Genomic DNA, 15,990 nt, shown 5'->3' with positions numbered 1-15,990 from the left:
AAATGATGACAACAATGATGACTATTGTGAGTGTTCTGATGAAAATGATGAACGAGATGATATTGAAAAGGGAGACCATGATAGCGATGGTGGTGATTATCACAAATGTTCTGTAAGTGTTGATGGTGGCTATCATACAGGCAGAGAGTATGAAATGTTCATTAGCAGCTTACACTGTTGATGTTCAACTTGTATCTATACATCACTGGTACCAGTCAACCTCTGCTGTGTTTGGTCTTTCTGTGTTGTAGGATCACGAGTTGGTGAGAGTGATGGGCATTAAGTACCAGGTTGGACCCCCCACACTGTGTGGCCTGAAGCTGGCCTTCATTGACCCGGAAACCAGAAAACCCACTGGAGGACACTTTTCCATCAAGTAAGACAGCTTTCTCTGTGACATGGAATGTAACAGTTTGCATATTAAATGTTGAAGTTTCTTGATAGATGAAGGGCTTATTTTTGTTTTGTTTGGTTATGTTTTGTTTTGTTTCACAAGTGGTATAGTATGATACTGGATGAATTTGCAAGTAAAACTTAATTAAATGGTATAACCAGGACTGGACATTTAATTTAAAAGTGTAGTGAAAAATATTGTCTAAAATAGAAGAAGTCAAGTCAATCTATTTTGAATCTTAGTTGCCCAATCAGGCCACCAAAAGATATAGCTGGTATGATTTTTGAAAGTTTGGTGGTGCGATATCAATTTTTAGTTGCCTAGGGCCACCAGGCCATCGCTAATGTCGAGCCATGGTATAACTAACCAACCGATGTTTGCCCTGAAGGGAGAAATTTGTTTTAGCATCTGTCTTTTTTTTTTAAATGACAATGATACATCTCAGATGGAGAAATGAAATACACCCAATGCAAAATCATATTCTTCTGAAAACTGTTTCTTGTTTCAGTGTTAAAAAGTCCATATTATTTCTGGAGAGAGTCCATTGTCTTGTAGCCATATGACGTATGTCATGTCCTGGATTTAGACCTATGATTAAAAGAAATCGAAAGACAAGAAAATGTTTGATATGCTTGGCCCCAGGTACCACGACATGCCCGACGTGATAGACTTCCTGGTCCTTCGCCAGCACTACGACCAGTCGGTGGCGCAGAAGTGGAAGACTGGGGATCGGTTCCGGTCCATGATAGATGACGCCTGGTGGCTGGGCACTATCGTGGCTCATAACCCCCTGGAGTCCGACCACTCCGAGAGCCTCTTTCAGTGCTACCTTGTGGAGTAAGTGTTACAGCTCCGTTTCTATCTCTTCTCTCTATGTATATATATATATATATATATATATATATATATATATATATATATATATATATATATATATATATATATATATATATCTTTTATATTTCTATCTCTATCACTATCTCTGTCTCTATCTCTATTTCCCTCTCTATCTCTCTCTTTCTCTCACTATCTCTCCCTATCTCTATCTCTGTCTGTTTCTCTCACTCTACTTCTTTGTGGGATCTGTCAGTGACTATCAGAAAAACTGCAATTTCCTTTCAAGGAAAAGTCTTCTTTTTTTTTCGTCATATATATTTTTTTCTTTACAGTTTTTTGTTTTGTTTTGTTGGTTTTGTTTCCCTGTTCTTGATGTCTGGACTAATTTCACTTTTAAAATGAAAAATGTGGTTTATTATATAGGCAGATACAGTGTTCTATTCTTGAATGTGTGATTCTGTCATTCTTCTGAATGAAACAGTGAACTTTAAATCTCGACCGTGCGATTGAATTCCTCATTTGGAATTATCCACCAGGGATTCTGTTTGCCTTTCATTCAATTTTTTTTTGTAGCTGCTCCTGAGGCTGCATATAATCTAACTGCCTCCCTTCCCTTATCTTTCAAACAATGAAATTGCAGCTTCAGTACCATGTTTACTATATACGCTGTTATTTCCGCGTTCAGATTTTTTTGCGAATGACGCGGTCACAGACATTTTCGCAAGATGTTGTTTTCGCGAATTGACGCCGACGCTTACGTTCATGCGCTATCAACAAAGCGCATGGAGGCATTTTCGCGTGTTGTTGAATTCGCGTTCCAACTGTGATAGCGAAATTCGCGAAAATAACAACTTATACAGTATATTATATCTTGGTCACATGTGTAATTGACACCTATGCATTTGTCCTGTAATCGCACTGCAATTCTCTCCCCCCCCCCCCCCCCCCCCCCCCACCCCCCCCCATCTCTATGTTTGCAGCTGGGACAATGGCGAGTGTGAGCGAATGAGTCCCTGGGACTTGGAACAGATTGACGAAAACAGTGAGTACTCATTATTAGGTGTGGTAACACTGTGCAAAATGACGCGTAGTTTCACTACCTGGACGGGTATTTTGCTTCGCGTAGTTTGGGCAGTGTAACCGCAAACTTCTTGAAGTTACCGCTTAAACTTCTTCCCTGCTTGCACCTGCGAAGTTTCTCACTTCTCATGAAACTATAAAGCATGGTTTTGTATAGTGTGACCGTGTGTGGCTAAAACTTCGAGAAGTTTGTTATGTGATAATGGATCCATTCATGTTGTTTACACACATTGCACATTCTTTTTCATGCTGTTACATGTTTGCATTTTTATATTCAGGGGGGTCTTTTTTTTTCGAGATCAAAACTATGGGTAATTTCATATTACAGTGGAAACTCGATATAATGAGATGGTCGGGACCGAGTCATTTTCCTCGTTATAGCCGATATCTCGTTATATCAGTAGGCATAAAAGAAGGCATAACATAAATTTTGCACATGTGGGACTATCCATCGTATTTCAATCAATACTGATAACTTGATATTGTGTGTGAGGGAATTACTCATCTTTATGGGTAAGAAGATGTTTTTCGCCTAGGAAATCCAATATCAAGAATGTGTTTCCAATTAATTGTAGATGTTTGAATTTGTAAATTTATATAGCTTGCGATTGTATCACTACTGTATCAAGATCGTCTGTGGATTGGTATGTGGTTATCGTATGGGTGTGTGTTGTGTAGAAAGCTTGAATTTGGTGTGCACAATGCTGTGTGTGTATGTGACACATTCTGTATGTAGGCCTACATTACGACTGCGTGTGTGTGTGTGTGTGAAGATGGGGAATTCCCTACGTAGAAGGCCAATCACAGCATCAGATTGCCTCACACCTGCTAAACGTCACGATGATGTCATGTATACATATGGCCGTCCCACCACATTTTCTGCATGTATCAGTGTGCGCGCACACACACACTTACACATACAACATGCAGTGCTAGCTGGAGTGCACTGAAGAAAATGATTATGTGTGTACAAGACAGTTTTTGGCGCATCAAGCTTTACAATCTCCGAAGATGATAGCACAGGCGAAGTAAAGCTTTACCGAAGGCATTTTGCTTTACCTTGCTATAGCAGGTTTGATTGACTATGTTTTTCTTTGTTTGGAAGTCACAAAATTTATCTCGTTATAGCAGTTATTTCGTTATAGCCGATCTCGCTATAAGAGTAGCATTTTACATAGACTTGTGTGGAAGGAAATTGGGACCGGGAAAATTTCCTCGTTATAACCGATATCTCGTTATAGCAGTGTTCGTTATACCGAGTTTCCCCTGTACTGCAACTATGCATCGTTTTGTTTGTAATGTGACTGTGTGCTCAAACTTCTAGAAAGTTATTGGGAAGGAAACTATGCATATTTTGAGTATATTTTGAGTGTGACTGCAGCTAATGAACTAGATTTTTTTCCCTAGTCTACCATTCTACAAATAGGGCCCAGTAGTGAGGATGTTTGGTCAGTTGAGTGCGGGAGTAAGGGTGGTGATTTACTACTGGCGTAAAACACACAAGGTACAATGTCCAAGTGTAGTTTGCACCCAAACCTGTATAACACGCTGTATCCCTTCAATGAAAGTAACCTAGGCTTCATTATCTCATGAATCAAATTATTCAGTGAACTTGAAAAGGTCATCCTCATAAGCAAGCACAGTCAATCAGATTTCACTCCAAGTATGGTGCTTCAATATTGGGTACCATATTGATACATTCAACACAAATTGAATTGAAAAAGAAAAATGAAAATAAACTTTGAATTAACTGAAACTGAAACATTGGCCAACTGCAGCTGCAGATTTTAGACAGTGCTATCAAATGCATCCATTGCAACTGGATTACGTGAATGGATAATACATGTAGATAGATAGATATGAAGAGTTTGTTTGCAAAAACCGATAAGTCCATATTTGCCAAATGGAGATATTTGCGATTAAAGGTCAAGAAAAATATAGAGAATAATAAGAAATATTTGCTTCTTTTGCCCATAACTTCAAAAATATACCTTTATATATAGTGACCAATATATCATTTAAAAGTTATTATTTTGTACATTATGACAGAAATCGTACTTTAAAATCTTCAAAAATGGACTTATCGGTTTTTGCAAACAAACCCTTCATATATAGATAGATAGATAGATAGATCGATAGATAAACAAGTTAATAAAGAGTAAGAGATATTCCTCGAGTTACATGTTTATTCCCCAAAAAAAATCATTTGTTTAGAGTATCATTTTCATTTATTATTGAATTCTCATGTTTGACTGTTGGTTGACCCTATAGACATGCCAGAGGAGAAAGGAGGCAGTATACCGGTCACTGACAATGAGCTCCTGGGGAGGCTCTACCAGCCAGGGCCAGGAGAGTGGTGCAACGTGGACCGGGACACCTTCTGTGACCGCCTCCTCAAGTGCCTTCAGCAGGTGAGGGGATGGTATTCGGTTTTCTCGTCCTTCAGGCCCAAAGAAGCATGTATTATTATAACTGCTTGGGATTTTGTAGTGTTCAGGCTAACATTTCAGATCATCAGTATTATGACCTGTGGCATGATATTCAAAGGAAGCATGGAAGCTGGCAGTTTAATAGTTTCTTGTAACACTGGACCAGATGACCAAGTGACGTCTAAAGTTTTGTTGAAATTTCTTAATTAATAGTTACTTGATTTTGCATGGTGTAATCATTCAGACTGAAAATGGACTATGCAAGAGACAAATGCAGGGAATCACACATGCATGTCAAATTTTCACTTGAATGCGCTTGTACGTTTGGTGCCATAATATCAGGCAATGACTGCGACTTTCTGTTGGCGTGTGATGTGCAGTTGTCAAGGAAGTAATATACTATGTTATTTGTAAGCTTCCTCAACGTGTATGACAGACCCCTAGAAATTATCCCAAAGTTAACTTAAAACTTGTCCTTCCCCCCTACCCCCCCTTTCAACAAAGGTCATGTCCCTCCGCATCGCTGAGCAGTTCAACACGCCGGTGGACCTGAGCCGGTACCCGCTGTACGCTCACATGGTGCCCTACCCAACCGACCTGAGTACCATCATGGGTCGGTTGGAGCGGCGCTTCTACCGCCGGGTCACGGCCCTGCAGTGGGAGGTGCGGAAGATTGAGCAGAACGCCATGCAGTTCAACGAGCAGGATAGCATCATCGTCAAGTGGGCGGAGACGCTCACCAAGATCCTCATGGAAGCCATCAAGTGAGTATGACTGCATCACCGTGAATTGATCATGTTAGAATTTAAAAAAAAAAGGAACATTCAAGTTTTCTGCTGTAAAAAGGTAAAACATGAAGTTATTCCAGGGTGAATAGCTTCAAAATAATGATCACCAGATATATTAGGATTTGAGGCGGGGACATATTCTATTTTTTTTTTTAAGTGTTTTCAAAGATTTTAAATGGTTTGTGAATAACAGTGAAATTTTGCAGTTTCAGAACTTTCCTAATTTTTATCAGATTTTTATCAATTGTTCACTGTTTTGCTCATAAAACTTCACTCTTTCCTTTCAGACTAGCTTTTAAATGGTCCAGATTTGTCCTTCAAGAGGCATCTTGACTAAACCATAACTGATGGTTTCGAAAGGAGAAAGGGTGTTAGCAAGTATGAAGAGAAGTTAGCAGATGAGACATTGCTATGAGAGTGTAATACTGGTAGACATGATCCTTGGGAGTGTTTCATGAAACTTGTCAGTCACTCACAACTGTTTTAAGCTACTAAAATCCTTGCGTCTGATTGGCTGAGAGCAAATTTATCAGAAAAAAAAAATCATTGACAGAACACTTGATGAAATGCTCCCCTGGAACCATTTTACTTTCCTACAGGGATGACCACTGTGATGACGCCATGGTGATTTACAACAGGATAACAGCGGACAGTGATGATGACTCGCTATCGGGCAGCGAAGACAAGCCAGGACCGTCCAGCAGAGCGAAGGGAAAGAAGGTACAATGATCTGAAATTATTCTCCAACGTTTAAAGGGAACCCAAATCCAAAGAGCAATGTGGATTGAGTGAAAGCGGCAACTTTAGTAGAACACATCAGTGAAAGTTTGAGGAAAATCGGACAATCGATGCAAAAGTATGAAATTCTGAAAGTTTTGGTGTTGGTACCTGCTGGATGAGGAGACTACTAGAGGTTATGACTGCATATGTGGACAACAATATAAAGAAAAATATAAAGGGAAATTCCACAAAAAATTCACTTTTCATTAAAATTACACATTCCATCAGCTTGATACTGGCATATGTTCAGGGTAGCAATTATTCTTCTTGCTTTCTGAAAGCGGTTAGTCAAGTGCTCTTTCATAATGCTTGAAAAGTGAATTTTTGTGGAATTTCCTTTATAATTTCTTTATATTGTTGTCCACATATGCGTCATAACCTCTAGTAGTCTCCTCATCCAGCGGTTCCAAAAACAAAACTTTAAAAATTCATAACTTTTGCATCGATTATCCGATATTCCTCAATCTTTCGCTGATGTGTTCAAAAAACGTTGCTGCTTTCACTCAATCCACATTGCTCTTTGGGTTTGAGTTCCCTTTAAGCTCACAGCCTTGTTTGTGGCATGAAATTTGCGCGAATTGCCTCTCCCATCCATTGCATTATAGTGTTGACAAGAACTTTTGCATGCATTTTAATTCTGCGAATCTTGGCTCGCGTGAAAATTGCAAAAACTGAAATGCATACAAAAATTTCTTGTTTTACGGTGTCTATAATTCTGACACTCTTTCCATTTGAATTCTTATATTTCATAATGTTTAGGCAAACACTAATGACTCTCTTTCTCTCTGTCTATTCCTCTTCCATTGATTTCCTTGTAAGTTCTCATATTTAAATGTTTCATCTTATGACTCTCTCTCTCATTTCTTTCTCAGGGGTCACCTTCACCAAAAAGGAAGCGTCAGAACAAGGCGTGCTATGATTCCAAGTCGTGGCGAGAGGTCTGCAAGCAGCTGCTGGCCAAGATGTGGGACTGCGAGGACTCCCAGTAAAGAGACGCCTATTGGCTAGCTAACCATGCATCTAGGAAGTTTACCGTGCATCGAACAATCACTGGATGCATGGTTGGAAGTACTGGGTACATGGTTTTCGTCTATGGCAAGCCAACAAGAAATGCATCCAGGAAATTTGCCATCAGGTTACATGATCAAAAAGTGTATTTCTGAAAAAAAAAAAAGTCCCGTTTTATAGAATAGATGACACATATGTATTTTTATATGTCAGCAGGAATAGTGTGCATGAAGTAACCATAGAATTTAGGCTAAACTCACAAGGTGAATTAAGCATTCCATAGTTACTTCTTATGCACACAATTCCTACAGACACACTCAAACTGTGCATCATTTTTGTAGTCTGATAGCCACTGTATTACTCTCATGGAGCGGGGAGGTATATGTACATGGCGGGGAGGTATATGTACAGGGCGGTGACCTGTGAATTTTTAATTGGATTGAATTTTGAGAAATGACCTATTTATATTGATCTAAATCACTCAATGTGACCTTCTGCTGCATACTTTTACCTGTTTTGTTTTCTACAAGAGCTATCGTGACATCATCGACCACCCCATTGACATGTCGACCATCAAGCAGCAGTTGGCCAGCGGAAGCTACCGTGACCCAATGGATATGGCCAAAGACATCCGTCTCATGTTCACCAATGCCAAGAGCTTCACTCCGAACAAGAAGTCGAGGGTATGTGAATTAATTTCCAAGCTGATGTTTAAGTCAGGTTTTTTCTTTTCCCATAGTTGATATCTTATTTCTCCATCCAACAGCAGACATGGTAGAACAAGTCAGGAAAATTCAGCAATCTCATTTCTCAAGAGCCTTGCATCAATTATTAGGCCTACTGGCTGCATGGTTGATAAGAAAAATAAAAATATTGCAATCACTGGTAATAGACACTAAACATGCTATTGCCTACTTATAGCAAAAGAATCCGTGCACTGAGCAAGCATTTTAGTGAACTTTAATAGCGAGAGATGGCTAGCTGTGCATTCATTAGTAACAAGTAGCAAGAGTTTTGCTTGCTTAGCAAGAAATGGCTAACCATGGCTGGCAGTCACTATTGACTGGGAGAAAGAAATGCAATTTCAGTAGGCCTTTTGTATGAAGGGAATTTTTTAATTTTAATTTTATTTTATTTTTTTTTTTTTTTGGGGGGGGGGGAGGGGGGAGGGTTTGGACTCTAATAAGATTTATTCTCACTCTTTCTTTCTGAGTCCTTATACCTTCCTCTTTGTCCTCCTATCTGTCTATCTTCCAATTACATGTCTATCTTTCTTTCTCAACCTCTGTGGAACAGATCTACGGAATGACGCTCCGATTGTCCGCCCTGTTTGAAAGTGACTTCCGCAGAGTCGCCGACGACTACAAGTCGGCCATCAAATATGAGAAGCAGGTCAACGCGGGGCTGAAGAAGTAAGTCTATGACTGTCTCTTTAGATTTAAAGAGGAGTAAAGGTTGGTGTTGGCAAGGTGCTACATAAGCACTCGCCCGATTGCCCAGGGCAAGGGAAAATCAAAGTTGGGCAAGTTGTTTGTGTCAATGAGGGGAAAAAAATGCTTGCCTGAAATGGGCAAGCAAAAAGTTTTGAAACCACATTTTTCACTTTTCCCCCTTCAAAGTCAACCATAAAGAGGCCCAAAGATAATGACTGTTTAAAGATGCAATGTGCTATAAAATCATTTCAGTAACTTTCTATCACTTTAATACCTGAAGAAGCCCCAAGGCAATGCAACACCAACACATATCCAACCAAGATTGTTACTCAAATGTATTTTAGTGATTGAATCGATGTGTGCTGTTCATTCAAATGATTGTGCTTTATGATGCCCTTTACTTACAAGTGATTTCTGCATCATTTTCTTATATTTTTTTAACTTTCTTTTCAGGCAACTGAAACTCATATTTGGGCAAGTGTTCTGTAGCAATAATTTGAAAATCTGTTTGCCTGACCAGGCAAGAGGTAGAAAAGAAAAGGTTATGTGGCACCCTGGGTGTTGGTGATGCAGACGAACAAGTGAAGTAATCTTACATGTCTGAAATGAATGTAAAGACACTGTTTGTTTTATCCTGACTATGAAATATAAAATTGGATACATTGATCATGGCATCATGCATGTAAAAATTTCGTACAGCTCTTCAGGTTTTAGAGAAACTGAAATGTGGATTCTGTGATCTTTGTTTATCTGTGCATTTGCCAAAGCAAGAGAAAAAAAATGTGGTGCATGTGTCTTGACAATGATGCAGTACAATCTTTAACCCATGTATGTAGAATGTAGGAAAAGTGAAAAAAAAAAACAGAATACAAAGTTCTCTGCTCCAATGTTGGGCCTACTCTGTACAATATTCAAATAAAGGTCAGATGGCAGACATGATAAGGACAATCTCAACCTAAGTTCAAGTGCAACTCTGTATTTCCTATGTTTGTGCCCTTTACTGGTTCTCTTTTTCTTTTGCCTCTCTTTTTTAAAATCTTTTTGCTCTTTTCCTTTTAACTTTTCTCCTGTCTTTCTGTATTTTATACCCATTACTTTCTTTCAGTTGCTGATTGAAGTGTGTGTGGCTGTCTTATAACATTTAGTCTTTGTCTTTCTTTGTCTTTGTTGTATTTGTTTTGTGTTTGTGCTTCGAAAGGAGGAAGAGGCTCCTGTCCAGTCCGGAAGGTCGGCGGATGACACTGAGCAAGCACCAGCGGAGACTGGCTAAGATGAAGAGGAGGAGGCACCAGAAGTCTCGAAGCCAGGAGGAGGAGGAGGAGGAGAGGGAGTCCAGCGACATGGATACCCCGGGTCCGTCGGGACTGCAGCACCACCGCTTCTCGAGGTCGACCAAGAAGCGGAGGAAAGAGGAGAGCGAGAGCGACGACGAGAGCAGGGAGCTGGAGGTGGAGAAGGTCGAAGAGGAGGAGGAGGAGGAGGAGGATGACAAGCCGGGACCCAGCATCCGCCACAGCAGCCGCGGGGAGTCCACCAAAGGGGTGGCCCAGCACATCAATGGTGTCATGAACAGCGAAGATGACGAAGATGAAGAGGACATTACTCATTGTAAGTGTAGAAAGTATCTGTGCCTTGATACGGCGTATATCTAATATGGAGATATCACCCCTTGCTCCTGCCAGTTCCATCATATTTTTTTTAAGCCTTCCAAATTATTTAAGATGATTGAGATTTTGCAATGGTTTGGTGAAGCTTTATTCAAAACTTACTCTCTTAATCATTCATTTTGCTGGGCCGTATTGTCACCTGTTGGCCTGGTTTGATAGTCAAGTCTTCTTTTAATCATTGTAAGTGTTATTTCTGTGTCATCATTTTTCGGTCCTCTAAGTCATAGGTGATGCAGCCCCCAAAAAGGTTAAGAAATGTTCTCTTGTGCTTGTGTTCCACAAATATTGTTCCGAGTATGGGAAAGAAAATCAGTTGTAATCGCAAAATGCGGTGGGTTTAATTTCATTTCTATGTTTGTGTTTGTTTTTCCTGCAGCCACCAGGGGCAAGGTGAGGTTAAAAGAAAGTGCACATCACTCCCAAGCAACTACAAAGACTGTCACAAAAAATGTGAAGGGGAAGTCAAAAAAATCTGCTGCAATACCTAAGGTTAACGAAGAGGAGGAGGAGGAGGAAGAGGAGGAAAAGGTGAAAGAAGAGGATGAGGAGGAGGAGGAGGATGAGGACACTGAGGTCGACACTGGAAGTGACAAAAAAGGAAAAGATGAAGAAGATGACGATGAGGAAAGTGAAGAGGAAGAAGAGGAGGAGGAGGAAGAGGAGGAAGAAGATGACGATGATGAAGAATCAGATGAGGAAGAGGAGGAAGAAGAGGAGGAGGAGGAGGAGGAGAAAGAAGAAGAAGGGAGAAGGACCAGATTACGAAGTAAGTCATGTGACTCCTGCAAATCCTTGTCTTTTAACATTTTTCCTCTGTGTATCGATCAGGTGTATCAAAGGTGTGTATGGCATTGTTTCCGTCAGTGCACAACCAGAATGAGTCATTGCAAACCCTCCTTGCGATGATTTCTTGTTAGATGCCGCTATCTATTACTGTAAAAGCTGGGGTTTTTTTTTTGCGTAAAGATATTTCACGAATGAGAAGGTCACAGACATTTTCGCGAGATGTTGTTTTTGTGATTTTATCTTCAAGGCTGTTGTAGGTGCACTAATGCCTGTTCGTTCGCGATATTTTCGGGTGTTGTTAAATTTGCTGACCAACTGTGATTTGGGAAATTCACAAAAATTAAATCCTCATGAAAATAACAGAATTCACAGTATACATGTAAACTGGACATGCAAGATTCTTGGTGTAATATGTCTGACATTGTCTGAGAGTCCTGGAGTTTGTTAGCAAGGATGTTTAACACCTGCACTCCAATGACATAATTCCAAGGAGCATTTTGACAAAAGTGACCGATACAAGCAAAGTCTTAGTTTATTTTTTTTTAGACATAGAACAATAACTTATTCCAAGCCAATGAAAATTCCAGATAGTTTCAGAGATTCTCTTTACAACGGTACATCATTTAGTTTTAATGCCCCGCCAGGAAGTGTTGTCGGAGGCATGATGTTTTTGGGTTGCAGTCCATCCATCTGTCTGTCTGTCCGTAATTCCATCCATCCTTCAGTCAGTAGTTCATTTTATGGATAGCTTAACTTGAGAATTGGATGCACGACTTTAACTTTGGAAATGTTTAAGCCCATGAGCACAGCAAGTGGGTTTTAGACTGTTTCCCGAGTTAACGAGAGCATCCAGTTTTCACCCATCCACTAATTAGGCCTGTGCATCATCCTTTGTACAAAATGGGCCCGTAAATTCATGAATTCAACCTTTTCTCCCATCGTGCGTCGGGTACACCTACAAGACTATATAAGGCCTGAGCCTTGAGTAAGAACTTTACTGGACGCATGCCCATGCATGCAGATTTAACCGGACACATGGCTCAGTAGAAATTGATGCATGATGATTAACCAATCAGATTGCAGAGATTCTAAAGCCCATTTTGTAATGTGTACTTTGTATTCCCTGTCATTTGAGCAGTAGCCAACAAGATTTCTTGTCATGCTTGTTTTCCTTCACAGCGAGAAGACAAATGACAAATGGAATCACACGAGGCAGCACTAGACGTGGTGTTGTGGAGGAGTCTGAAGGAAGTGAGACGGAGGAGGAAGAAAAAGAGGAGGAGGAGGAGGAGGAGGAGGAGGAGGAGGGGGCTGATAGTGACCATAGCAACTATGAGGCGGAGTCTGACATCGACTCGAATGATGAGAGTGAATCTTCATCAGAGGAGAGTGACAGTGAAGGCAGTGATTCTGATGAGGAATCACGCCGATACAGGACTAAGACAAGAAGCAGAACTAAGCGCAATGCCGCCCGCGTCACGCGGAAATCCAAGCGTGGCACTAAACGGAAAGCCAGGTCAAAACCTCCATCAAAGAAGTCGAAGAAGTCGCGGAAGACGGAGTATAGTGATGATGACAACGCTTACATGCCCTCTAACAGAGGGGTTTCAAATTCGGAGAGGAGAACTCGAAATCAGGGTCGACCCATGCAGTATTATGGGGACTTTGACGACAGCGACAATCAGAGCGACGACGACGCCCAGTCTCACAGTGTGTCGAGCCGCGGCCGGGTCCGCAAACTCACGGCGCGGGCGAGAGCGAGCCTGCACCGCACGTGATATTGCAATATGTTTGACAAGACTCTTGATGGGAGTGTGAAATTTGACGAAACCTTCGCAGGCATTCGCCCTCTTTGGAGTGTTTGGAGCGACAAGGAGATCTCTACAGTGCTATAGCAGTCTCCAAACTTGCATTCATCACCGTGGTTCAGAGGAGGAGTTGTGCGGTTGAGGGGAGGGAGGACCTTTTCCATGAAATAATCTCTTCATCCAGTGTGTGCTGCATTTTCTATTTCCGTAGAGATCAGGACGAGCAAACTCCCTCCTGGTAGATTCAGAATACTCTCTGTACCTTAATGTTGGAGATGCAATTTTTAAGGTGCATGTCACGAGTTTTTGTGTGTTGTTGGTTCTTTTTTTTTCACTTAGAGGTACGTCAGGCTGGTTTGGCCTGCACATGGCCAATGTGCAGTTTGTGTTCATCTAAGCACGGATTCAGTGATGACGTGCAGCCAAGTTTTATGCACACAACAAATGCTGCTATTCCAGAGTACAAGACAGGTTGTATGGAAGATGGAAAAATCAAGGGGAAAAATGAAAGAAAAGTGAAATAGATAATGAGAGAGAGAGAGGGAGTGTGAAAGAGAGAAACTACTGAGATTATAAGAAAAGAAGGCAGACAAATGAATGAGTGGAGGTACAGAAAGCATTTGTTCACTCTGTAGCATTTTGGGCAATAAGTTTGCACGACTTTCAGGGAATTCAGGGAATGACGGAGTGAGAAAAAGCATGTGAAAACAGGTCAAGGTAACTTGGCGTGAAGGCGAGAAGAGTGTTGAGAAATGTATCACGCACCGGCAAGCATTTGCTCTTCCATGGATATTTAGCACATCTGCCATTTGGCCCCTGTGCAAAGCTGAAAGGGGAGACTGTAAGAAGTGAGCTCTGAGAGAGGGAGTGAGAGGGGAAGTGTTGTGACTGATTAGAAGTGTGAAATAGCAAAAAATCTTTAATATCACTGAAAATAACGTCTTCCAGGACAGCTGAATGGGTAACTTTTGTTATAGCGCAACGAGCTGCTGCAATTAATGGCTTGTGTCGCATTTGTATACCGATGTACCGAGATGAACTAGATATTATCCGAAGATGAAGGTTGTACTTTAGCAGTGACATAAGAGCTGACTCAATCTGATGTCTAGGGGGAGAATACAAAACAAAAGTAATAAAGAACAGGAAAGAAGGAAGAAGGAAAAGCCTAAAGTTGATAGTGGACTAAAATAGACGACTCTACTTGAATTTGTTAAGTGCTCAAAGTGAATCAATGCAAATGTCTAGTCGCCTTCATATACATATTGAGGCTATCAGTTATTTGTTACATCACTGTGTCATAACTCATAATCCCGGTATACTTCAACTACTTTGGTGTGAAGGAATGCTGAAAATTAATTCATCATTTGCTTGTAAAGATATCAATTGTTCAATAAAAATGTAAGCAATGCCCTGTTCCCAGCAGCACAATACTTTTACTTCTTCAGCATAAAGAATGACACAGATTTCAACATTGTTAAACAGAAATGTAACCCAAGAAAATGAGGCAGAATTGTTTCTCAGATGTTCGCAAACGTACGAGTTCATATTTATTTTCAGTTGTGTACATGAGTGTATCTGCAGTGAAAGTACTGTAAAAGTGGAAATTTTTGCGGTGTTGAAATTTTCACACATTTCGCGCAACCAGAAACTAGCGCGAAAATAAAAGCACGCGAATAATTTTGCTTGCCATATGTTCCTGTGCGTGATGTCTTGATTCCGCGGAATTACAAACATGCGAAACTCTTCTTACCCGCCAAGCACGAAAAATTACTCGCGCAAAAATATCCATTTTTACAGTATACTTAATACACCATATATTTCACCAAAATATTGCCTTCTGTTTGATAAACAAATGCAATGATTATCATCTCAAAAGTGGGAAATACAAGAGGTGTAGGAAGAGGAAGGAGAGCTACAGCATCTACATCTGCAAGGTTCTGATGCAGGAAAATCATTAGTGGTAACTATGAAAGGGTACAATACATATTTCTCATTCTTCCACCATAGTACTTGATTACACTTTAATCACCCTCAAAGTTGTCGCTCCAGTCCCAATTCCAAATATACTATGCGGGGAAAATACATGGTGTGTACAGTAACTCTTCTGTAGACCACATACATTCATACTACCAAGTGGATGTCGCTAAGTTGAACTTGACAATCGTATTTTACTTGAGAATATGAGCACAAGGAGATTCTCAATTTTCACCATATGGGTCATGGGTAGCTTTCAGGTCAATGCTATATCTTCTTTTCCATAAAATATATATTTATTGGAAGCAAAAGTTTTGCACTGCTATTTCTGTTGGCTTACCAAAATTATGCTTGAGCTTCGATCATAACTGCATCAGAGTAGCAGCTTTAACGTTATGAGGCGAATATGAATCTAGAGTTGTACATATATGCCTAAAATCTGTACTTTCTTTGTCTTGTGCGAGTGTCTGTAGTGTGGAGGATTGGAAACTGATAATGCGAGGCCGTCTCAACTTCTTACATTCATGTGCACACTGTTCTTGTCTGTTAACTCTGTAAGTTTATCTCAGGAATTTGTAGATTAAGCGAAGAAGATGATGCTTTCGAAGAGAAAGCAACAGAAATCTGCATCTATACCTCAGTGAGGAATTGTCATAACTTTATGCCATAGTGTTTTACAGCATTACATTTGATGGATGTTCTGTTATGATCTACTATTTTGTGTTATGCCTCAAAGCATGTAACACGTCACTAACTTGTTTGTGTTCTTGGCCTTCTCTTTTTCTTTTTGCATACGAGCCTTCGTTACAAATGGCAAAATACACTGTCGTGCTCATAACAAGACTCGACAATCTACAAGGGCACTGTGTCTGAAGTGCTCTGCTTGAGTTTCAAAGCATGCATTTATACACAAGAAGCTGCAATATGTAAGCATCGACATGGCAAAAATCAGAATGAAGGAATTTGTGGTGATGCTTACGGTCAAATTGGGGTCTTGCTGTAGTTT

General features: G+C 40.4%; 1 protein-coding gene across 1 annotated transcript in view; it reads left to right on the top strand.

Moving 5' to 3' along the window:
• LOC139727630 (PH-interacting protein-like) overlaps window positions 1–15,238 on the top strand; it is a 44,397-nt gene extending 29,159 nt beyond the window's left edge. The window contains 12 exon segments of the mRNA XM_071638611.1: window positions 252–376; window positions 1,037–1,231; window positions 2,212–2,273; window positions 4,583–4,722; window positions 5,245–5,504; window positions 6,128–6,248; window positions 7,181–7,342; window positions 7,847–7,999; window positions 8,613–8,728; window positions 9,948–10,357; window positions 10,793–11,182; window positions 12,382–15,238. Coding sequence (XP_071494712.1) covers window positions 252–376; window positions 1,037–1,231; window positions 2,212–2,273; window positions 4,583–4,722; window positions 5,245–5,504; window positions 6,128–6,248; window positions 7,181–7,342; window positions 7,847–7,999; window positions 8,613–8,728; window positions 9,948–10,357; window positions 10,793–11,182; window positions 12,382–12,980 — 2,733 coding nt within the window. The 3' untranslated portion in view covers window positions 12,981–15,238.
• The last annotated feature ends 752 nt before the right edge of the window (window positions 15,239–15,990 follow it).

Source organism: Diadema antillarum, unplaced genomic scaffold (assembly GCF_040938485.1).
Source record: "Diadema antillarum isolate AM-2024a unplaced genomic scaffold, OU_Dant_1.0 seq00000137_RagTag, whole genome shotgun sequence".
Lineage (NCBI taxonomy): Eukaryota > Metazoa > Echinodermata > Echinoidea > Diadematoida > Diadematidae > Diadema > Diadema antillarum.
This window is presented reverse-complemented; position numbering and strand designations above follow the sequence as displayed.